A 24,898-nucleotide genomic window follows, 5' to 3' on the forward strand; every position below is an offset into this window, starting at 1 on the left:
CAGGAATCTGAAAGAAATAAACAACAAAAAAAAAAAGGATTTTTTTTTTTCAGATATTGGCATTTCTACAGTGGATAGCTGGTGGCAGCATCAGGAGCCCAGAGGGGCCGGGATGCCGAGCCTCAGTCTTCAGACCAGTTGCCCGGGCGGACTGAGAGGTCCAGCAGGCTTTGTACACCGTCTGGTGTCAGTCTATCAAGCAGCAGCAGGTAGAAGCGCCAAAAAACAACCTCACGCTCTCTGGAAAAAAAACCCAGAGAGCTCCCTCCCTTCAGTACACCACACACACACACACACACACACATATGGATGACACTAGAGATGTACACCCAGTTCACATGGTGCAAAGAAAAAAAGACCAACAACAAAGAAATCCACTTTCTTTCTAAATTAAAGGTTAATACAGACAACAGATGTGTGCCTGGAGCCTCACAAGACCTAACTGAATGATTACGTCTGGAGCAAAATAATAATTTACAACAAACAAGCAAAACAAAACAAGGAGATCCTTAACACAGTCTACTTGGTTTTGTTTCATTGTACTTTGTATTACAGGACCAATAGCCTATGTATCATTAGATCTAGTGGAAGTGGTAACAGAAGTAAAGCTCCTGTAAAGCACAAAGAGCACAAAGTAACTTATGGGTAAGGACAACCCATAATGACACATTACTCCGGCTATTATAGGAGCAGAAACAACCTCTGCTTTACAAATTCTTAATCGTTGCTTTTTTATTTCATCAAATCTTGTGGAGGACGTTGTCAAAGTCACTGAGAAAGTGAGGCTTGTCTCGCCAGAAGAGGTGAGGAAGGCTGGATAAGTAGTTCTCGGTTGTGTGTGTGCTGTTGGTTTTTGAGTAGGGGTGGTAGGAGGGGTGAGCAATGCAAGATAAGAATGACTACTGTAACAGAGCAGTGCTCGAGAGGTGTGAGCATATGGGCTTACAAGATGAAGAGAATCAGAATCAACACTATTCCTGAAACAGGAAGGGAACACACGCAGTGACGGGGAGGAGAGTGAGAGAAACTGATGTGAAAGGAGACGGGAGACTTAAATAGACAGGATGGATGCCTTCCAGACCAGTTTCACAGTCCTAACATCTCTGCATCCATCTCTGGAGCTTTTACGTTCAACTGATTTGTCTATACAGTATTTGATTCATTTTTCTGTATTCAATAGCTTTTGTACTTCCCTTTAAACTTTACAGTACAATACACTATAGTGCACGATAGGGTTTTCTGAGCCAGTCCCAGGGCTCAGAGTGGAGGGTGAGAGCATGTCAGCCTCACAGCGCTGCTTGATGTTCAAGTAACTTAGCAGGCCCGACACTCAAGATGAGTTCGGCAGCCCGGTTGCTTTGCTGCAGCAGCCAAGCGATCCAGATAATGAGGAGTGGAGCTCAGTGCCTCAGTCCTGCCCCGGGTCTTTGGCAGGGCCTCCGTCCAGGTAGATCTTGAGGGCCTTCTCCTTGCGTGGTGAGTAGCTGACACGATGTCCAGTCTTGAGCAGACGGCTGCTCTCCTTCTTCATCAGCTCATTGCGCTCCTCCTCTGACAGCTCCATAGGTTCCTCTGTGCTGTCCCTGCACAGAGATCACAGAAATGTTCATCTCAAGACAAATGTTTAAAATTTAGTATACGAAGCAGCTATGATGTGGTTCAGTGAGTTGACATCTACTCTGTGGACTTTATCCTATAAGGTATTCTGATAAATGAAGGAGACAAGAGCTCTCTGCCTCCATGTACATTAGCTTTCAAATTCTTAAAATTAGTAATGAAATGTTACACAATGTCAGCATTAGGGATTTGTTGATAACCAATTAAACCATATAGCCAAGGCAGCTTTACTTGTATAGCTCATTTCATGCACAAGGGCAATTCAAAGTGCTTTACAGAGAAATAAAATATAAAACATATAGTGAATACGTAATAAATACCAAGGGTCTATCCTTATCCTATACCTCCTTTTGTAGGGTGACAGGTGGGCTGGAATCAATCCCCCAGCACACAAAGCTACAGTTTCAAGTCTTAATAAAGGGACAAAGCACTAAATAAGACGGACACTCTCTAAATTAATTCCTGTATCTGTGCCTATTCTGTTGCCCTGTGGTCCCTCTGATAGCCTTACCTGTAGAAGACCACTGCTCCGTCGTCACAGATGTACAGAGGCCACACATTTAGAGTCGACACTTTTGGGTTCCAGTCCAAATCCTGATGAATCTCCAACACGGAAATATCACAAGGAAATGTTCCTCTACCCTGCACACAACAGACGGATGGATTCTCAGTCAATGATGAGACAGTTTAAAGAAGGGAAACTAAAGCTGCATAAGAAGAATCACAGCTGTCCTGTGTGAGGGACTGCATACCTTTGCAAACTCCAGGTTTTCCAGAGGAATATTGCTCATTTCACTAAGCTGCAAATGGAAGACAGAGATTAGTCACAAAAGGCAAATAATAGGTACTTGGACAATTCCTTGTTCAAGCAAACTTATTATGAAATATAGTAGGGCTCCCTCCTGAAAGTCAAAGATTCGAATCGTAAGTCGAAGATCCCTCAATCAACTAAAAATTCAGTCTGTCAGTATGCAGTGTACTTCTAGAGATGTTCCGGCCCCCAGAATTTGCTGCAGAGTGAGCGTTCCTCGCTTTCACCTTGCTCTGGTACAGGCAGCTGCGGCCCAAAACCCAAGGTGAGTCTAATAAAACGGAGGCAACTGCCCGGAGATCTCTGGCTTTTGTTTGATACCTAGTGTCGGCAAAAAATGTTGCACATTCTTGATAGGTTGTTGGCACAGTTAGCACACATTAGCTCGCAGGGCTAAGTTGGCTTGTTGAATATATTATGTGAATTTTGCCCTGCATGTCCTGCCAAACCTTGTTCAAACTCTCAAACTACATGGAAAAAAGGAATAAATAGTCGAATATTGATATTGAACAGCCAAATCCAATCTGACTGACGTAATTCTTGGTCCAGTACAGCCCTAGAAAACAGTTTTGTGGTTTTTTATCGATGGTGTGATTGATCTTCTGCATTTCGGTAACCCGTGTTGGTTGACCAGGATGAGAGCACTGTAACTGCACTTCTGATTTAAGAAACTTAACTTTTGATTAGTATAAATTACATGACAAACTATAAAAACCATCCAGCACAATACAGACATACCTTCTCCTTGAGTTCTTCTACACTGCTGCTCTCCAGAATAACTTCCTGGAAGGGCCCCAGCTTCATCGTGGCGGGGCTCCACCTCCGGGTCAGGACAGCCAGCTGCGACATGGACTTCATCTTCTCTGGTTCTGAAATTCATCACTTCAGCTTTAGTGATCCAGAAGTCCAACAGTACAAAAAAAAAAAAAAAAATCCGACAGTAACCCACTGTAACGTGTTTGAAAGAAACTTCAAAATGAGTGTTACCATTAAGAACTTCCAAGAAGACTTCCCAGTTGGAGGAGATGCTGATGTCTTCTTCATAGACATGGTAGTCCAGAAACACCGTGCCTGGGTTCTTCCATGTCTTTTTCCTGAGACGAACACTGAACACACACACACACACATTTGTTGATTAACACTTGCAGCTTTTTCATGTTTTTCCTCCTTATTAATGTGCAGTAAGAAAGTCTTACCTGTCAATGCTTAGGTCAAGCTTGCACTGCTCTTTCAACTGAGGGAGCAGCTCCTCTTTAGACTGTCTGACAGTCATGGCCTTGGCAAACACCGTGTCCACGAGGAACTTGCAGGGCTGGGAAACAGACACATAGATCACGTGTCATATTATATTTGAGATTAGAGTTCAGCAGCTTAGCCGGAACATCTTGAGTGACAAAAAAAAAGTCTTTCAGTTCTTACCTCTGTTTCATTCACTAATAGTTGATACACTTTCACTCTGTATTCACCCTTTTTCAGTGCTCTTCCTAGTCGAATGGTTATCTATGGGAAATAATAAAAATGTACAAGTCAATTATTGACTCACTGGAACAGGAACTACTAAAATCTAACTAATCAATTCTAAAACAGATCCTGACCTTGTTGTCATCAGAGAATGACGACAGTGTTTCATTGAGCCGTACGCTCTCAAACTCCTGGTTGTTGGCGTATACCCGAAACACCTTGAACTGGGTGGAAGTGACTCCCACGTAGGGCTCCAGGTTCTGCTTAAATGCTGCTAATGTTATTCTCTTGTCCACGTGAACCACTAGAGCTAAAGCAGATAACAGGAAACAACAATTAAATATTTAGCCAGATTTTCTGCCACCGTGAGGAAGGAAACGACTGAAGAACACTTTGAAGTTGCATTGATAATACTGTGCCAGTTAAACAATCAAGTTCTGCAAGAAAATAGTCGTTGTGCTTGCCTCTGAAATGCAATTCAATTCGATTTTGCTTACTTAAGGATGACTAGTGGTCCTCTATTGGAAGAAATGGAATATATTTGTTCATAACTATGTCTTAATAAGAGTATGATCAGCTGAAAATAAGCCTAGAATGAGCCCTTCACATCTACACAGGGAGCGGGTGGTCTTCCACGGAGCCCACCATGTTGCACTGCCTTGTTTTTACAGTAGCCCAGAAAAGACAAACCAAACACTGGCTCCAGGGAGGGCCTTTCCAGTTTTTATGTTACCAAAAGGCCACCGTAGGCTCTACTAGAGACTTGAAAAGGTAGATGTTAGGGAAGGAATATTCTGTTGGTTGCAATCTGCAACCTCACCACTAGATGGCATTAAATCCTACACACTGGTCCTTTAAACACCATCATAAAAAGAAGGTTCATACATTTTTGTGCATCAGACGAGGAGTCATCCTGAGAACACGGCTCTGTTCTGAAGTACAGGTACTGAGCCTCCGCCTTGCTCTTCCCATTGTCGTCATACTCGCTGTCTGTCCCAGAGTCTTCTTCAGCAGTGTCCCAGGTCTCTTTTTTGCCCTCATGGGCTTTGGAGCGACGGCTACTTGTGATGCTGTGCGAGTCCAAGCCGTTGGCCAGCTGTATGGGCCCGCTGTCTGCATTGCACAGCGTGTCACTGCTGTGGCTGGAGCTCAGGATGTCGCTGTCCACTGAGCTTGTGCTGCGGTCATTGTTCACCTCAGAGTCCGAGCGCTCCTCACAGGCAAAGTGGTTCTCGGGGTCAGAGGAGGCACCGCTGCTACCCCCGGCTGTGGCCCTGATCCGGTTCTCTAACTCTCTGTTGTCTGCGGCCACACACAGTGAAGAGTTTGAGTCGGCCTCTTGGGTCGGGGATTCGATATGTTCAAAGTCGCTGGCGTCAGAGCTTTTCTGGCTGTCACTGGTGCTGGAGCCCTGCTGCTGCTGCAGAGACAGATTCTTTAACTTTTCTGTGCTCTCCTCCAGGATCGCCTCTACAGATTTCCTATTACCCTTTGAACCCTCAAAGGGCGCATCAGAGTCACCTCCTACTTTTTGGCAAAGAGTCCTGTTGGCCAAGGTACCAGGAGACTGCTCAGGCAGCAAGACCAAGAGCCGGATCGTATTCCCGTGACGATCCAACAGTTTCCACAAGAGCGAGTCAGTGAAAGCAACCTCATGATCTGTCGACTCAGAGCTCTCTATAAAAACCTGATGAAAAACAAAACGGAAAACAGGTCAAACTTAAGTGTTTATAAGCATTGAAGTAGATCTTCTTACACAAAACTGGCATAACACAATGGGAACAAATGGAGGCACAAAAGTGAAAATTAAAAAAAAAAAAAAAAATTGTAGCGACCTTGTTACTCCTGAAGAACCCCTCAGCTTTCAGTGTCTTGTTTGGAACATACAGGAGTCGGAGATCATTGTAGCAGCGCTCCAGGACCACACGCATGTTTTCTGCAGATAGCCCTGTAGCCTGGGAAGAAACGCATACATTAAGGTCACGTCTTAAGGACTGATCTCACACTCTAAGGGCTGATGTACATAATCTTTTTGTTGATGCTTAAAATAAAAAAGCTGAAGGACAAGAAGATGCAGTGATGAAGAAACTTGAGTTGAGTAGGACACCTGTGCAATAAGCTGTTTGAATTCAGTGATCGTCTGGTTCAAGTACGCCCGAACACTGATTGGAGTGGCGATGGTCTCGCTCTTCAGATCCACAACATGAACCTTCACCATTACCTCTGTAGAAAATCAGAAAAACACCCACACAGACATAATGTAGTTATTTTTACTCACTTATTATCATGACACATTCACATCCATCATTGGTGTACACTTCATTTGCTTCTAACGTCACAGCTGGTCTGCATAAAGCACAGAGTCTACATAGTCATGACTCTGCTTCATGGGCTTTAATCACACTTGAGTTTTTTTAGTAACTGCACACAATTACCTGTGCTGCTCAAAGAACAACACTATATAAGACAAAATGACTATGACTCAACAGTTGCAGGCTACTGACCTCCAGGTTTGTAAGGCTGGAACACTTGCTCTGGTTTGCGGGTCTCGAGCAGCAGGTCGAACATATATGAGGACTTGACTCCTCCCAGCAGCAGGCCCATCGGCGTGTCCTCCTCACCTTCGTAGGAGCGCTCCAGGTACTCGTGGAACTCATCATACTTTACCAAGCGGCAGCAGTCCAGAGACACCACTCCATCCAGCTCCATTAGCTGAGGCACAGAACAGAACTGATTAGCTATGTTGTTGGAGCACCTGATGGTGAGGACCTACAAGAAACCAACAAACCTTGTAGGCCATCTCTGTTGCTTCTCTGAGAGTTTTGTCCTTGTGTACTTCCAGCTTGCTCTCCATCATCATCTTCACAGGATGCATGCAGAACAGCTTTATCTAAAGGTAAAAAGAAACAGAGCAGTAAATAGTTATTGTTTTAAATCTCATTCAGAAGTAAAACAATAGATCTTGAACTGATCTAAGAGGACCACATACCTTGCAAGTGTTGCGCTCAATCTCCCTCTGTCGCTTCTCCTGCTCTTCAGACTCTTTCTCCTTCTGAACCAGATTCTTTATGTGCTCTGGGAAGTCTTCCACAGCTGAATACTCTGCACACAGGACAGACAGGCAACATATTAAAACTGCATACTAATTCTAGGACCTGAACAGTCAAGGCCACCCTGGTAACAGAAACAGTAAGATTATGAGCACAATATGAAAACATCCGCAAAAGCCTGCCACACAGACGGGGATGCATTGCTGTGGTTTCTTTCTACAGGTGTGGAGCAGATTACAGGACAAGAGCTCAAGCTGCTGGCTCATACAGTATGCGGCTGGAAAAATGGTTATTGAATGATCCAACTGAGCACAGGATGACAAAGCCTCCCATAAGCTTCTAACGCCCAGGCCACACCGCCTACCTGAGCAATGCATGTGTGTCGCAGAACCTCTTACTTTTCATTTCGGTGCCCATGTTAAAAGAGCACCCACACAGCTGGCATTAGCAACACAGCTCAGTCACACTGACATTATACCAGCAACATTACACATTTCACTACGGTTTCAATAGAAATATTTGTGTTTAAATACCAGTTCCTGTTTCCGTTTCTAAGGAAAAGCCCTCTGGCGTTTCTGTGGACAGAATCCCTCCATTTGTTTGAAACAATCTATTATTGATGGCCATTATCAAAGGCAAACTCAATGCAGAGAGATAAGGCTGACAGGCAGCTGCAACAGCTGTGTGAGCCACATCAGTTCAGTGAGGCAGCCATCACACACAGGTGTGTGGAGGTATGCGGTGTGGCCAGCGCATAACACTACCATGAAGACACACGTAAACAAAGAATTACCAATAGCAGACTTTATTGAATTAATTTCTTACTTGCATTCCTTGAGGGATCTTTCAATCTGTAAATCAACATATATGCATTTGTCGAGCTGTTGGGAGGAAACAGATGTCTTGTTATTGAATGTAGTGCAATATATAGATGACAAAAAACTAAACAAGAACCATCTTGGCTTTCCTTCAAACACAAATTAATAGGTCAACTTCATTATTTATTATTTCCTAAGCCAGTGTACTGTGCGCATGTGATGTGTGTTGATATGAGAGACGACTTACCTGGCAAAGGCACTGGAATAATAGCCTCTGCTCCCTGAGGACCCCCCATACGTCTTCCTGATATCATCTTGTGTGATCTGCCCAACACAATGCCCAGAAATGTACCAAATAAATGGCTCAGCGGATACTACCATGTAAAAGCAGAATGTTACATTGACATTGTTTGCTTAGCTCAGTACAAACCAATGACTAACACCGATATAGCCAGGTGAGTCATTCTACCTGACATTTAACTGTTGTAGGAGGACAAAACAGGTTGCTCAAGGGCTGAGGCTGACCTTGCTAACATGTTGATCATTGAAACTGTACCACTGGCCATCACTGAAGGACTTGATGCAGGCGTAGTAGTGGCCACCCGCAGCGCTCCCAGAATGGACCATGACGGAGAACAGCTCAAAGGTCAGCAAACTCTGAGAACAGACAGAGAAAATCTCATTGTTTAAATAAAAGCAACAACTACATTGTATTCTGCTGATGCTCATGTTGACCAGAGGGAAATTTACTAATACTACATATGCAATGGCACGATCTAAGTTCAAGATAATGCTATATTTGCAGAACTAGTCACATAAAATAAGCAACACTGATTGTACAGCGTGGGAGATACAGCTTTTAATTCAACTTTATATCACAAAACCTCCATAATCTGCAACGTGTTGACTTGGTCATCATCTGGAATATGCTGTGCACATTGTGAATGAGGAAGTAATGCATCACTTTTGAGCTTTTTCTGCCTGCAGACAGTTGCTCAATAGTATCTCCAGGAGTCACTTCAGATTGGAGACAATATAACAGCAAAATTCAAAATAGAGAGAAAAGATGTGATGATGTTGGAGCTCTGTATTAAAGAGTGAATCAAAATCTGTTCAACTGTGTTGAGATCAGGTGACTGTGTAAGTCACAGCTTACGTTTCTTATTAGTTTCATATTTGAACATTCAATGGCCCCTTGTGTTCAGTGTGAAAGCATCCGCATCTGGTGTTTGCCCACTCTTTAATATGCCCCCATCTAAAGCTTGTATTGATCATATATAGAGATGTCCCAAACCAAGATTTTAGCCGATCAAAATCCGATCCTTTCTTTGTTGAACTCTACTGTGTCCACCTGAGCCTGCTAGTGTTACGATGCTGCTCTCCTCAATGACAGTTGTGTTCTACACTGGACGAAATGTGCTCCACACGCGAGTGAGAAATGCATGAATGCGAAAAATTATTTTGGCATGCCAGTGATTGACAAATGGACTGGCAGAGTACACAGATTTACCAAGCTCCAACAGTAACAGAGCTGTTTTCTCTCCCCTCATTATAAAAAAATCAGTAGCAGCTTTTAATTTTTTAGATTTTGAGGTAAAAGAAGCATCACTTTGTAACACTACTATAAAACGAAATATGAATGCAGAATCTTTAGGCAATGGGACAAGATCTTGATATAGGAAGCATTCTGGTTTCAGTTTGTGGTCTGTCTGTAGTCTGAGTGGTATTGACCAATCCTGTTTGAGCAGGCTTTGGTTGCAAGCAGGTAAGCAGTCCGTGTGGAGAGCAAACTAAGTATTGAATTGGACTCAGTTTCTGCAGTTACCAAACATTAAAAGGACTTGGATCTTGGCCCAGTAACGTGATCAGGACATCCCCAGTTGTATGCACTTTCCCGAACAGTTAACTAATCAACGATATTAACAACAATCAACAATATCTATACAGTGGGTGATCAAGATGATTACCTTTGGCTTCAACACCCTCTCTGTGCTGCTGGTGCTGTCCAAGCAGATGCCCTCATCCACACAATCATCGGTGGAGAAATCGTTGCTCATCTGGTCGCTGTGGCAACTCCCTTCATTCTCTGCTCCGCTGTCAGTGCAGCTCTCTGTCTGAGGCGACTTCTAGGGGAAGCCGTTTCAAAAGTGATGAGAGGGGTCAAATATGTAGAAATATGTCACATATTGTAGCTCCAGATGTATTGGTTTTAAGGCTGTGCAATTAATCGTCCGGTGATTGCGATTACGATTTTGAGCCAGTCAAGTAGGTGAACTACAAGTAATGCGATGGGCAGGTGATTGCGGAAGATTTCAAAAACAGCGTGTGGAAAATGGCAGAGGGAGAGCGAGAAAGGTTGGTCTGTGAGTGTGTGTGTGTGCGTGGGCACGTACGTGTGTGTGTGTGTGCGCGTGCGCACATTGGGACCGAACTCCGCCGTGCGCGATACAGAGACCAGAGGAGAAATGTAAATGTGCGACCACGTAGAGACAGAAATGACATGCCGTCATGTAAACAATATAAGTCATCACATGCGGCGCATAATCGTTTGCATAATCGTGATTTCAATTTTGACCAAAATAATCGTGATTATGATTTTTTCCATAATTGAGCAGCCCTAATTGGTTTTACTTAACAACATCTTAACAGTAAAAAAACAAAAGACACCTGTAACATATCAGGTTTTGGATTTGTTGCCTAAATGGTGTTCGGTCATTTATCTTGCCCTTATGTTGCGTCATATTACAGAACACAAAAGCAGTATAACATGCAAAACTAGAATTACAACCTTGTGATTGTATGACTCTGCTTACAAGTCAACTTGCAGTTTACACCCACGTCTGTCTAGGTTCACATAATATATGTAATTAAGACTTGGAAGAAATGTAATAAAGGGTATTAAGTGTATTTTTTATTTCTCTTGCTGTAAAAAAAAAAAAAGCTACTCAGGGCTAATTCTAAATCTAATGTAAATGGTTCACAAACATCTTTAACCTGGCAGCACAAAAGATCTATGCATTTACCACAGTTTCAAGGTGGGCACCCAAGATTACTGTCACCAATTCAGTGTCCGACCAAATGTCTCCCTTCTGTTCCTGAGTTTTGGTGCTGAATAATGGCCAGAAATTGTATTCGCAGAACATTATGATGTCACAGCTAAGTTGACCTTTGGGATATAAACTGCCATTACTTCATCATTATCATCATCCAAGTGGATGTTTTTTTACTAAATTTGAAGAAATTTTCTCCAGGCAATCCTGTGATATCGCATTCATGAGGATGGGACAGACAGACAGGAAGGACAACCCAAAAACAAAATGTTTCCACACTGGCGAGCATAAAACTAGATATTTTGGAATTTGTAACAACATAAAAATGGTATACCTGACACAGTTTTTCCCAACCAAAGTTTATAGACACATCAAGCTATTGATGGTTAATATGAGACAGAAGGAGAATCATATTTGGGCCGACGACCCTGAAGACTTATTAATCTAATCTAAGTCAGAAATAGTGATGAAAGCCGTTACTGCTATTTCTTTTCTCACCTCATCCTCTACATCGATGAATGGACTCATGTCGAGCTCCTCAGGGAAAGTCATGCGGTCATTAAGCTTGATGCGATGCATAGTGGTGTAGTCAAAATCAAACCGCTTCAGCTGAAGTGTCAGCAGGTACGGAAAGTGCAGAAATCTCAGACCCTGTGTGGAGAAGCATTTATCAAAGAATCAGGCGGGTCAATAGCAGAACACTGAGCATGTCTCCCATGTCACATCTTCACTGTGTCTCACCTTCCGTGCATCACATTTCTTTTTGCAGCGTTCACAGAAGTACTGATTGGGCCCATCCAGGGTTTCTGGTTGGATGAATGCCTGCAAAGCCTCTTCCTGTAGCAGAGAAATTGTTTCAGGTTTATATAGATTGAAGACAAAATACTAAATGGTCAAACTTTGATAAAATGAGCTGCAAGTATTGAATCAAATGCAGGCTTGAAGTAGCTGATAAACCCAAAAAGTGAATGTTTAATGCTCTTTGAGTCTTTGCTGCCAATGTGTTAAATATTTAAAGGAATGAAACATGGAGTGGAAACACACCACACTGCCGTATGCCTGGCTGGCTCCGAAGGGTCTGATCACGAGAGGGATGTCCAGGTACGTATCAATCCTCCAGCTCTCATAGCCACACTCCAGACAACGGACATAATCCTTCAGCTTCCCCTGGTACAGCTGGTTGATCAGGTCAGCCTGAGGATATGGAGGCATGACAGTCAGCCTACTCAACCAAGTTTCACTTCTAACAATACAGCTTCTGTTTGGGTTACGAAATATTCTTTGACATTTTCTCACTAAGGTCCCATTTATACGACAACGATTTCAACTGAAAACAGTAAACTTAAATTGCGTTTTGGCCGATCGTTTACACGACAACGCCATTTTGGGTGCCTGAAAACGCAACGTGTTGAAAACGGGTTCCAGAGTGCAATTTTTTGGAAATGGCACCGTCTCCGCTGTCATGTAAACTTGCAATATGCAGTTCCTCTGAAAACGGAGACTTTTCGCACATGTGCATTACGCTTCCAGTCACTAGGCATGCGCAAGAAAGTCGACCATCACAACAACAATGGCCGCCTCCCGAGCTCTGCTTGTGCTGCTCACCCTGTTGAATTTATCAGCGCTTCCCCATCATAGTGTAGATTTACTGTAGCAACTCCACCTCGTCGTCCGTCCAGATAAATGTTGGTGCGGTTGCCATTTTGTTTGTTGATACATCACCGCTTGGTAGAAGGAAGCGTAAGTGTCACACCGCCAACTACTGGCCTGGCATGTATACTGCAGCGTTTTTGGTCATTTTTGCGGATCCATGTGCACGGCGATTGTTATCAAAATGTTGTCGTCTAAACGCGGAACTTTTTTCAAAACGAATGAGAAACGATTCTGTTTTCAGTGGATCGTTTTCGTGTAAACATGGCCTAAAATAAAGCACCCGCATGTAATTGTTGCCGTGTGACACCACCTGCCATCCAAAACTGTCCAGATGGATTAAAAATACATTATTACATTAAAAAGCAGCTTTGAATGTTTTGTAAGAATCAAAGAATGACAGAGTTTTGTCTAATGGAAGAAAATACCCTGTTGTTACTAACATCAGAAGGCATTTTAGGACACCTTAGAATCAGTTCACCAGGCATTTGGCATTTTTCTGCGAGTCAGAATTTTCTTTTGTATAATTTATTAAAAACCAAAGGCAACTTGTTCCAGTGAGAATAAAACCATAATGTTCTAAGTGTTCTCAGTAATCTAACCACAAAGGCTAAATTAAGTTTTAACGCCTCTATCACTTTTTCATCGCAACATCCTGGAGGAGCTATTCAGTATTATTCTACAAAAGAAGTGCTTGTTGAATCACCTTAAAGCGTCTGAAACCACCTTCCTAATAGGGGTTTCATGGCGGCGGTCTCCAACTTTTTTGTAATTTTCCAAACAGACAATGCAACTATTACACCTGCTTTATGCTGCAGTTGACCAGGTAACAGTTGACTAGTCACAGGGGTAATGTTATCTGCAGCTGGACTATAATCACAGGCTCTTGACCGACTGTAACCAACATGGCTACTAAAATTTTTTTTTGAAAATCCAATCTCTATGCTTGGGCTCTAGGAAATGCCAACTTTTCATATGTTATCTGGAGATGGAGAAAACTTTGAACTTAAATTCTAAATTTCACTGTAAACTTCCAAACAGTAGACTGGAATAAAATCTAATCCATTATCCATAGTGTGTTATTTAAGTTATTTTTTAAATGGGGCTCAATCACATGCATTGATTCTGTGCTAACCAGGAGCTCATGTGTACAGACCACATGGCTGTAAATACGCACACTGGATTAAGTGTTTGCAGTTTATAATTCACTCCTGAGATAAGAAACAGCTAACCCCGGGGCTTACTGGCCCATTTCACTTTTCCCACAGTAGCTCTTTTGTTTCCATTGTGGGGGGGTGGGGCGCCCCCAGACTGGCTGCTAAAATGTTGTTGTCAGGAGTCTAAGAAAGCTTGCTGCTCTCTCCTACCTGCTCTGTCTGCTTCCACTTTTGCTCCAGGGCATCAAACATGACCCTGCACAGCTCCTGGACGTCATGCTGCTGCCAAGCTACAAAGCAAAAAGTGCAAACCAGTGAATAGATGCAGAGGCACATGGTCTCTCTTTCACACGAACACGCACACAAGCCATGAGAGTCTGGTCACAGGACAGTACAAACGCTCACCCTCGCTGCTGTCCCAGCCAAAGCTCCGCGTCACATCAGTGGTCTCGATCGCCCGTTTCTTACTGGTCTGCAGCAGAACAAACAGCCTTTGCAGCTGGTAGGGGATACTGGTGACTGGATCCTCTTCAGACTCCTCAAACTCCCAGCTGAGGTCAGACAGAAGTTATAAAAGAATTTTAAAAGTTGTACTTCACAAGCAAACCTTCACAAAGACCTCTACAAGTGTAGCTCCTTACTTGTAGAGCGCATTTCTGAACTCTGGCGTCATGAACAGTGTTTGTAGAAGACTGTTCAAATAGCAGGTCATAGCTTGGTTGACCAAGCCCACGTAACCTACAGCGGGGGGGCAAGAGACAAGAAGTAAGATGACAGTTGGGGTTGTAGAAAAGGAGTGAAGTCACATATCTAACAAGTGACAAAACCTCACCTGTTTCAGATTTGTTGAGGATGGACGAGTAGGAGTAAGATGGACTGCTGTAGTCACCACTGCAGCCTGCAGTGCCGTCTCTCGGCAGGGGCCCAATAAACCTCTCTTGGGAGCTGTCATCCAGTCCACTGCTATCTGCTGTTCCTGACTCATCCTGCACACATCAAGCATACAGAGAGGGATCTTTTCATAATATATCTTTACTCACCAAAACCAGAACCCTACAGCAACAATCAAATATTTAAAAGGGACCTATTGCGCTAACTTTCAGGATCATTCTTGTATTTTGGGTTTCTACTAGAACATGTTTACATGCTGTAATGTTCAAAAACACTTCATTTCCTTTATACTGTCTGTGCTGGAACACCTGTGTTCACCCTCTGTCTGAGATGCTCTGTTTTAGCACCTGCCTCATAAAGCCCCCCTTCTGAAAAAGCCCAGTCTGCTCTGACTGGTCAGCATTTCCAGTTCTGCCAGATCACCGCGAATCTGCATCGTCATTACAGCAAGGAATGACTGGGGTGGAGTTTAGTAGCACTTTCTACTGTGAAAAATCACCAATTAAACCTTCCTAACCAGGATCGCTCACAACAAGACATGTTCCAGCAAGAATATGATCCGAAATGGGGCGAAATGAACAACATTAGCAACTAAAATTCCATGTTTCCCCTTGAGTTAGCATGTAGCTACATGTAGCAGAGTAGGCTACACATGTTGACACGTGCCTGGAGCAGATCACCATATTAAGAAATCTGTCACGAGCTGACATAAGCTCGTCTTGAAAGTAAAAAAAACAAAACAAAAAAAAAAAAACATTGAGGACTGACATTGGGCTATAATTAATATGCACATCCAAGATTTTAATATGCACATCCAAGATTTTAACGTGATATATATGACAGAAAATAAGGTAAAGGATAATAGGTCCCCTTTAAAAAAAAATTGTAACTCATGTTGTTTATCTTGTACAACTCACCGATGCAATCTGAGGCTGCTCTCCATCTTTGTCGGTGAGCTGGAGGAAATTCCTCTTACCACCAGGCTCAAACCCCGAATCTGAGAGGGACATCTCACTGCTGTGGTCCAGTGGTGCCTAAAGGGAGGCAGGATAATAACAAATATCACGTGAAAACAATCCCTGTAAAATGCAGAAAAAACAGCCACAAAGCATTCAAACAAGTCTACAGGACCACAAACTGGATGAACTCACAAGAAGACTCAGAGTGCCCCTGAACTCATTTTCAGCAAATTCCCTGTACTGACGCGAGCGATGAAAGTAGCTTGAGGCCAACATGTGAGCAATGCTATGTAGCAGAAGACTTTCTGTCTTTCTCCCGGGCGAGCTGGGGACAAGCAAGCACAGCACTGCAGTGGAAACATACAGTAGCTTAATCCACTGACCTACTCAGTGAGATAACAACAGACACAGCACCTGGGCTTTGGCCTGGGTCAGCAGCAGGATTAGCCTGTGCTCATTTAAGAAAAGGGGAGTAGTATATGCACAAACACTGACAACACAGGACAAGCTCATACTCAACACTGAGGGTGCACACGCAGTTATTCATATAAGAGTGCTCTCTCCTAGCAACACCATTCCTACACACTTTGTTTTCCATGTAGACACAATGGTATGGCAAAATCCATTTTTGAACACTGATAGCACGAATGACAAAAGCTGACACTGGCTCTCTTTCAAACATATCTCTGCTACTATCAGCTTCACTGAGGTCATGATATGGTGACGTGGCCCTCTCAGTGTAGAGGTAGCAGGTGCTTTGAGTCCTAACGTAAACTCCTTATAAGTTAAGGATAAGTAAACAACAACTGAGAAACACAGGCTGGGAGCCATTATTATGAATCCTGCTAGAGCTCACCTGAAATACTCAGCCTGAACTCAGTGACACCAAACCAAAATTTTCACACTTATAGCTTTATCAGTTAATTATTAGCTAACAATTGACTACTTACACATCCAGCAGACACATTAGAGCTCCATTGGCATTTGCTTCAAGCTGTGTTTCTGGCCACCTGACAAATAGTCCAAGTCCAAAATTCCCTGTTTTTTTCTGTTGAGGGAAATATCTGGTGCTTTAAGGCCAAATGTCCACTAGTTTATTTTACCAGTTTGTCACTGACTTTATCTGTCTGCCATTTGGTGCTGGACAGGTAGCGTACAGTGGAGTTATTAGGGCTCCCCTCTAAATGTTGAGGACTCAAATCATCAGTCTAGACACCCTGGCTCCTACTGACTGCAAACCTCACATTTTCAACACACAATCAAGCAAGAAACACCCATTTGCATGTCATTCCTCCGCCACCACCTGCTAAGCACCACCTTAGCATCATGTTAAAACCTTGAAATGCATCTTTTACCTAGACCCAACCTTCTGATTTAACAGGGCGATCACAAAACTTCAGCCAGCTGAGATCTGTAATTACACTGACAGCTTCATAGATTTATGTGGAAATCTGCTATCACATGTTGGCAGAAACAAAAGTGAATGTCCAAATTAATGAATTTCCTTACCATATCCTGCGTATTTCCCCAGGCAAGGTCAAAGGTGGCTTTCACATATCCTGCTTTGTGGGCAACATCTTCATAGAGTTTGGAGAGGGTGGTGGAAGCAGGCAGGTTGAGGGTCAGCCTCTCATTGACCGTCTTCGCACTGGTGATGTCCTGAATGATACACAGCACTCTGGGCTCCTCAGCTGCATTTTGGATCTGCAAATCAGGACGAATGGGGGAAAAACATTATCATGATGTACTGGGTGGATTTTCATTCTGTATTTTGTGTTGTGAGCACCACGTACTGCTGAGATGATAAGTGTTAGAGTAAATGGTTAGTAAGGCAGTGCAACAAATGTCATGATTAGAAACTCGCCAGTCCACAAATAGAAAAATGCCACCTTGTGTCATGCCTCAGTACCAAGGGGCAACATCTGGGGCGGAGAAATGAAGGCAAAACATGAGTGCCAAAAACTGCGGTTCTTTGAATGACCACTTGAGGCTGGCTCAATAAGTCAGTCACTTCCCATAAACCCCCATGTTGAAATGCACAACTTAACAGCAGCAATAAACGGTTTCGGTCTCTAAAGCTTGCTTCTCCCCTTTATGACAACTCTACATGGGGGTGAATTTTTATATAACTCATCTGCATAATTAAGGCTGGGCCATTTTGAGTGAAAGACTGTGTGTTGACAGTGTCTGCTTCTTTAGAGTCACATCCACCCCTCGCTCCTCCACAGCTCCAGCCTCTTGCCCAAACAGGTCACCCTGGTCACTTCTGGCCCAAAAAAAAGATGGTAAAGGCCTAAATACTAAATGCTAGTCTAAAGCCTATGGGTGACATTATGATAGCTATGTCCAATATTTTTTACAGTCTATGCTCAGTTCTGATATGACCTACTTGTTACAAATAACATTTCTTAAAGAGGAATAGTGTCTCATTAAATTTGTATACCTGATTTTAATGAAAATGTTGCTAATTTTGGACTATTTTACTAAGGCAAAGTTAATGTATGGTTGCTTGTGTTGCCATAAAATGTAACATTTAAGAATTTAAGAAAGTTTTTTTGGTTTCTATTCCTCAAAGTAAGGTTATCAAGGAAAAAAGTCTCATGTGGGCATCTGAATAAAAAAATAATCTTACAGCATAAAGGCACTGGTGTCAGCAAATTTCAAATGTGAAATTAAGAGATTTTTTGAATGAAAACTGTATGTATTCACTGGGTCAAAAATCAGTTATGTCTGATGACAAGAAGACACTGGTCATAATAACTTCAGATATGAGACTAGAAGAGCTCTCCTTGAAACTAAATTTTCTTCAGTTTAAATGTTACCAACTGCAAAAATTCTTGACAATGAAACAAACATGGTTGCGGGAGCTTATTTCTAACAGTGACAGCCCTGCATTTTGTTTTGTCAAGGCTTAGACCTCGTTTCAAGTGGGCCGTTCAATACATGATTCTGAATTCCCTCGTTCACTGACACGTCACCAAGAATCCTTCCTATACATGACCGGACAAGCCCACTTGCTGGGCTGTCACTGATCTTTGGTTGCAATTTTTCTAAACAGAAAAACAAGGATAGGTAGTCAAATTTCACCCAAAAGCGTCCCTGGTATGCTGCAAGAAAAAAACACAACAAAACAAAAGAAGAAACAGTCCATGCAATTTCTGACACATGCTTCATTTTACTGTATAACACACAGTGTGAATTGTTTTCCAGGAGGAGCAGGATTCACTTTGTCATTTGAACACTCCCCATAGTTTGTTTTCTGATTAGTCCGGTATGTGCAGTACTTGCTCAGGCTCAAATGATATGCTGACTGAAAATGAAAGCAGCAAAAACTGTCAGAAAAACTCACTCAACAAGCGTTAATGTACCAAGCATGCAAAGATGATGCTGGGCCAGCGTCTTTAGCCTCAGGTGATTATTACTGGTAACTACAAAATGTTTGGGAGCTAAAGTTACTGAACTACTGCATAAAAAACTGATACAATTGGATTTAGGGTGGCAAAATACAACCATAACAATTTTAAGCAGCTTATAAAAAGTAGAGCAAAGGGTTAAATTACATTACACTGTAAATACTGACAGAACATCCCAAACTATCACACATTTAAAGCTAGGGATAAAATGCTCTGATTCTCAATCTTGTGTTGTTTTGTTTGATCAGATATTGCCTGATTTAAATAATAACTTTTGTAATATTAAACTGTAGCATTACCATAATATATTTGCTTAAAGGTATGCTAAGAGGGACTGTCTGTTACCGTTTGTAAACATGCTCACGTACAAAGTGAAAGTAAAAGCCAGACCCAGATTCACTCATTTGGCAGTTCCCCTCACTATATTTGTGTTTTTTCTGTGCTGTGTCTCTTGGATACCTCCTGTTTACGGTCTCACCCCTGGCTGTTACCTTTTTATAAAGCCCTGACCTCACTTGAGTGTTGTGCAAGTACAAGCCCGTAAACGTCCTGAGCACAGAAAGTAAGAAAATACAAGCAAAGGGCAGAAAACTACAACACCACACACTTCTAGTGGGTTGTAAGTGATGATTGAGAGGATTACTTCTGTATGAGTCTAAACATTTTTTTTTAGGAAAATCCTGCATAGCATATATTTAAGACAGCATTACACACTGATGCACAGAAGCCTGGCTTCTTATTAAATGACACACAATCTTAAATGTGATTATACTTTTCAGAAATTACTTTTTTAATGGGACACAACTTCCAATATGTAACTAAAGTGGTCATTATTTGATTGCATGTCTTATGTTTGTCAAAGCTGTTGTTAGTAAGGCTGATTCCTGATGAAGACGGTCATCATGATGCTGCTTCATGCATCTATTTAACACCATGCTTTATCTCTCTCTCTCCCACACCACACACAAGGCATGGCTACCTGAGAGATCCTCTTCATCTCATCAAAAATACTCTGTCTGCTACTCCAAAACACACCCTAATAATACATGGAGATAGTGGGGGTAAAGAACAACTTAAAACAAACACAACAAAGAAATAAGTTGTCAAACATCCCTGACTAGTTACTCTCAAAACCACATTTAAGCTAAAATAGGCTGACTTGTAGGCCAAGTATAGTTTGGCTGGCGAAAATACCTCTTGGGTCATAATTACAAGAGTACATTCAAGTTATTTTGTGAGTTACTTTGTGAGGCCTGTGATCTTGGCAAAATTTGACTGACAGGTCCTATAAAGTAGCTGCACACAAGTGTATTATGAGATTAAAGGTTATTTTTACCGTGGATATAATCACAAGGTGCTGACATGAAGCCACAGGTACGGCAAAGCATAGGCTGTGTTTCCTCACAGCTATAACGGATTCTAAATGACACAAAATAATGACAGGCTATCATGTTGTGAAATGTCAGTGTCCATGAACACCTATTCATACAATGTAATGCGCATGGCACGCACACAAAAAAGATACAGATAGTGAAATTAACCTACAAAAATATTGTGATTCAAACGCAATTTACTGCAAATGGCACATTTGTTAGCTAAACCTGACACTTTGGCAAATTAACAGCCATCAATTTGGATGGGTTACTGTGTCCAAAAAATGGTTTCGGCAGGAAGTGATAGTGGCTGGTAAATCTATGAGATCTAGCCGTTGAGAGCAGTGGAAAAAAACAGATGGGGCGATGACAATGAACATGTCACAGGAAATATGTACTGCTAAATCCCTTATAAATCATGACTCAGCAAAATAAATAAGCTCCCTTACATTGCTAATTTATTCAGAGATCACTGACAGTCTGGCAGTTTAAGTTTAAGAACTGTGAAAACTACAAAGGAAGTTTTATGTGCGCTTGCTTTAGCTTCCACTCAAAGACAGATGTCCTGACAAAGTCAAAACATGAAGTAGGTGGAACAATGTGCCTAAACATTTAAACTACAACATTAGGAAACTCTGGTATTGCCAATTAAATCCATTTTAACTGTGAGGGCAAACAGCACGTGTTAATCACTTGTTTGTTTTGGCTTGTTGTGACCTGTACATGCAAACATCTTTACATTTTTCATACATAAAGATATTAAAGGCATCATAAACTGTGGCGAGTAGCTTGTGTCAGTATAGCATTGAGGGAAGTCAATTTTCTCGTGGGAGAAACTTTCTGACAGGCAAAAATTAATGATTAACCATGAAAGCCTTTGATGCATAACAAAGGGCAATTTTACAAGATGCAACTTCAAATCCAAGATAATTGATATGTTGCTCTTGTTATGACAGAGCATGAGGATATGCAATTAATTCCATCACAAACACACAGCCATTCATAAGTAACCCATCTTGAATGTTACACAGTTGCATGTGTGTGTGATTATATGACTGGGGTTATTAACTGGGCTCCTCACAAATGTTCCATTTAATTGGTAGGCATCATGAGAAAGCTTTGAGTGTCTTCTGGTATCCCAGGACACCACAACCCTGCTGCCATCCAGTTTCAACACCAAACTGCATCTTAAATTACCTTCACTCAATCTCATGTCTTGTTCCACAACATTAGTCATTAATTTGTAACTTCACCATCGATTTCAGCAACAGAACTGAAGTACTGGAAGTGATATTTCACTAGGTTTTATGTTCCTGTCCCACCAGTATGTCTACAGAGCTAAAGGATAGTCAGCTGATTTCAGTAACTTGTTGTGGAAAAAAAACAAAAAACAGTTGACCACAGGCAAACAAAAGGCCCCCCACATATATTTCGAACACACAAACAAGGAAGGAAGACAAGGAAGTTTTCTAACTAATTTGCTTTGAGTATTTGTTTTGGTCAGAGTGTGTGTGTGTGTGTGTGTGACAGTCAGGGTTGGAAATTAACTTTTTCATCCACCTGCCACCGCGGTGGGTGGATAGCAAAATCTACCAGCCACTCAATAGATTACCATTGTTGTTTTGCTGGTAAGTGAAGAAAATCCAGGGGCAACTTCCATATTTTACTAGCATTTTGCTGGTGGCTGATGCTAATTTCCACCCCCAACTTTAAATGTTGTAATATACCTTTCGGCTATGCTGCTTACACATCCTTAATATTCTTATTTGATTAACAAATGAAATTATGTATTCAATAGCAAAACTCAATTTGAAGTATTTAGATACTTTAAATGATCTAATGCACAGCAGGGAACTAAATGATTTAATGCCAGCATCCAACTATCTAACTTTTTTAACCAGTCACATATGATTTTCAAAGTGCTTAAAGTCTGAATGTCTAAGGAATTCCTGCTTTGCTGCCAAAGAGATAAGTGAATAAACCTATTTCCTCCTTACAAATTCAAGCCATCGTTTTTAAAAATGCCTTATCCTGCAGGGTTCTGTTAGATCCGATTAATAATCTATTAATTATTTCTATAGCTACAGGCTACACTATAACAATGAAACATATTGAAATTGAATAAGTGTGCAGTGCTGCATCATGAAATCCAATTTTCCCACCAGCCCTAATGTCTACGAGTGACGTCCTATGCATAAAGTATGACTCTGCAGCTGACGTAAATGCAGCCAAAGTGCTATAAAAAACACTCATAAATATTGTGAACCCAAACAACTTGTAGTAACCCTCCCTGTGGATATACGGGGGAGAAAAAATAACACATGAACACGACTACGTTACCATACCACAGGACGTTGTTGTTGAAATCACACTGTTAAACCGAGGCAACATGTCAGCAATCAAATGACCATTAATGCTCTTTACATGACCTACAGTCCATACATTTTCTACTTATGTGGAAAACATGACAGCAAAGTACGGCCGTAAATTAGCTAACAGATTAACGTTATTGTTTCATGAAGCTAACGCTAGGATACTGTAACGGCAGCTAACAAGCCAAACACGGCAGGATAAACAAGCAAAGGCTATCAACCTTAGCATTGTGATAAACAAGTTCGTCATGGATGTCAAAACAGGAATGACGAACATTTTATTCTTACAATGAGGGCGCCCACATAAATAACATCAATGCTAATGCTGCATCCTCACAAGTAACGTTAGCTAGTCAAATCCGCTAACATTAGCGTTAGCTTGCAATTGTAACAAGCTAACGTTCACACTAACGTTTCAAGTTCTATTCAAAACAATAAGCAAACACGGACAAGAAGGAATTGAAGTAAACATTTTTATAAAGCTAGCAATGGGGTAAATGTTGCTTCAACGCTGACAGTCAGCTTCACTGATGTAGCCATTTACATTTGGTTTGGCAACTTCATAAACATCTACATTGGCTAGATTTGTTGCCATTAACCTGACTTACAAAGCTAACGACATTGGCTACCCGAATTCTACAAGCTAATGTTTCTCGCAAGTTGGCTAACTGATGTTGACAAGTGTCGTCTTTGTTTTAACGAACATAACATCATGTCAACCGCAACATTTGAATAGCTCATGAGTTTTCCACTACCAGAAAGCCAAACTCGAAAGCTAGGTGACTTAATGCTAATGATGCTAAAGCTTCAGCCACCGTCATGAACTCATTTTGTCTGAGATGCGGTGAAACTAGCCGCTAAGCGACGTTAGCTATAACGTTAGTTAGCCGTGTCACGATAGGCCGTCCAAGTCATGTTTAGCTAACTGTTAGCAGCTGAGAATTAGCCTCCAAATGATACACCAAGATCGCAAACTCCCAAAGTGGTGCAAAAGTTTTGCCATTATTAATGAACATGGTCTGAAAGGGTGACAGTTAACGCCCAGTGGTTGAGTCTCCGACCTGGGCAGGGTCCGTGATAACCTCACCTCTTTGGGTACGAACTGGTTCTCCTCGCTAGGCACCATTTCCATTTGTGCGACAGTTTAGACAAGCATCTATCCGGACAGGGATGTCAGCGAAAAAACTTCGCGGCGGTAAACACAAACATGGTTTGCGTGCTGTTTGTTGTAAGTTTGGATGCTTGGATAACAAAATTAAACTTGCCAAAACTTGGAGGCTTATCAAAGTGATCGCAACACTCGGTTACACTGCCCAAGCACAAAGTGTCCTGCTATACATGGAGAAAAATGGCCGGTGTTTTACTCCGCGAGACTTCACTCAGGGAGCTGTGGCGTCACATTCCACCCAGACAAACGTGCGTGATGTGTGCGGACAGGATGACGTTGGTCGGTGTGTGTGTGTGTGTGTGTGTGTGTGTGTGTGTGTGTGTGTGTGTGCATTTTTAATTGTTTTGAAAAGCACAGAGATGACGGAAACACACGTAGACACGGCTTTAATGGTTCAGCTTGTTTTGAGGGAGTGGTGCAGGTCAGCTATGGGTCACTTTGTACATGCTTTCAAATTAGAAGCAATTTTGACCGATTAAACTGAGTGAGGTGCACAGCATGGATGATAAATATTGACTGAAAACCACCAGGGTGAGCACATGTTCTGATCTAAAGATTTAAAACTATACCACAAATTCATAACTGTATTCTTTTTTTTAAATCTAAATGTCCTAATCCTACCCCACCTTGCCTACAACAGGCTTATCATTACATGCACAGACCCTGCAATAAGGATGAAATGGGCTGTAAAAAAATGCTACCCAAATGCACAGAGCACACCCATACCCAGGGCTGCATTACTAACCAAGCAAAGCAGGCAAATTACCAAGGGCCCCACACCCTCAGAGCCCCAGTTTCACTACGTGACCATTGATGGATAATGAATTATTCTTTTAAAAGTGGAAATATGCAACACTAAAGCCTGGTATGAACTTACATAATAAGTGCCATCAGGTGGTTCCCACTGTATTACCTGATCTTGAGGCTCTGTATCAAAGTGTAGGCTAGTTTTACTGCCTTAATTATCTTCGTTAATGATGTGCATTGAGCATATATATATATACAGCTGTGGAACGTAACTAAGTAAATTTACTCACGTACTGCACTTAAGTTCAGTTTGAGGTATATTATTGTACTCTTTCTTCCACTAAATTCATTTGATGACTTA

At 41.9% G+C, this 24,898-nt stretch overlaps 1 protein-coding gene across 2 annotated transcripts; it reads right to left on the bottom strand.

The window, feature by feature from the left end:
• Positions 1-377: 377 nt before the first annotated feature.
• Positions 378-23,971, bottom strand: usp47 (ubiquitin specific peptidase 47). 2 transcript variants are annotated; one of them, XM_033624654.2, is made up of 29 exons: positions 23,710-23,898; positions 19,857-19,913; positions 16,974-17,168; positions 15,423-15,539; positions 14,447-14,600; positions 14,256-14,352; positions 14,020-14,165; positions 13,825-13,904; positions 11,852-12,001; positions 11,549-11,644; positions 11,306-11,458; positions 9,725-9,883; positions 8,283-8,414; positions 8,005-8,081; positions 7,765-7,820; positions 6,879-6,991; positions 6,678-6,779; positions 6,394-6,601; positions 5,997-6,112; positions 5,725-5,844; positions 4,775-5,576; positions 4,024-4,199; positions 3,848-3,928; positions 3,625-3,740; positions 3,416-3,534; positions 3,167-3,297; positions 2,370-2,417; positions 2,129-2,259; positions 378-1,583 (listed from the first exon to the last, which is right to left on the bottom strand). In XM_033624654.2, the coding sequence occupies exons 1-29, from the start codon at positions 23,752-23,754 to the stop codon at positions 1,409-1,411; spliced, it is 4,152 nt and encodes a 1,383-aa protein (XP_033480545.2). In that variant the 5' UTR covers positions 23,755-23,898; the 3' UTR covers positions 378-1,408. The 2 variants fall into 2 exon arrangements, with proteins under 2 accessions (XP_033480545.2, XP_033480564.2); XM_033624673.2 differs by lacking the exon at positions 19,857-19,913 and having other exon boundaries at positions 23,710-23,971.
• Positions 23,972-24,898: the final 927 nt, after the last annotated feature.

The sequence above is a fragment of the Epinephelus lanceolatus genome, chromosome 2 (assembly GCF_041903045.1).
Source record: "Epinephelus lanceolatus isolate andai-2023 chromosome 2, ASM4190304v1, whole genome shotgun sequence".
Taxonomy (NCBI): domain Eukaryota; kingdom Metazoa; phylum Chordata; class Actinopteri; order Perciformes; family Serranidae; genus Epinephelus; species Epinephelus lanceolatus.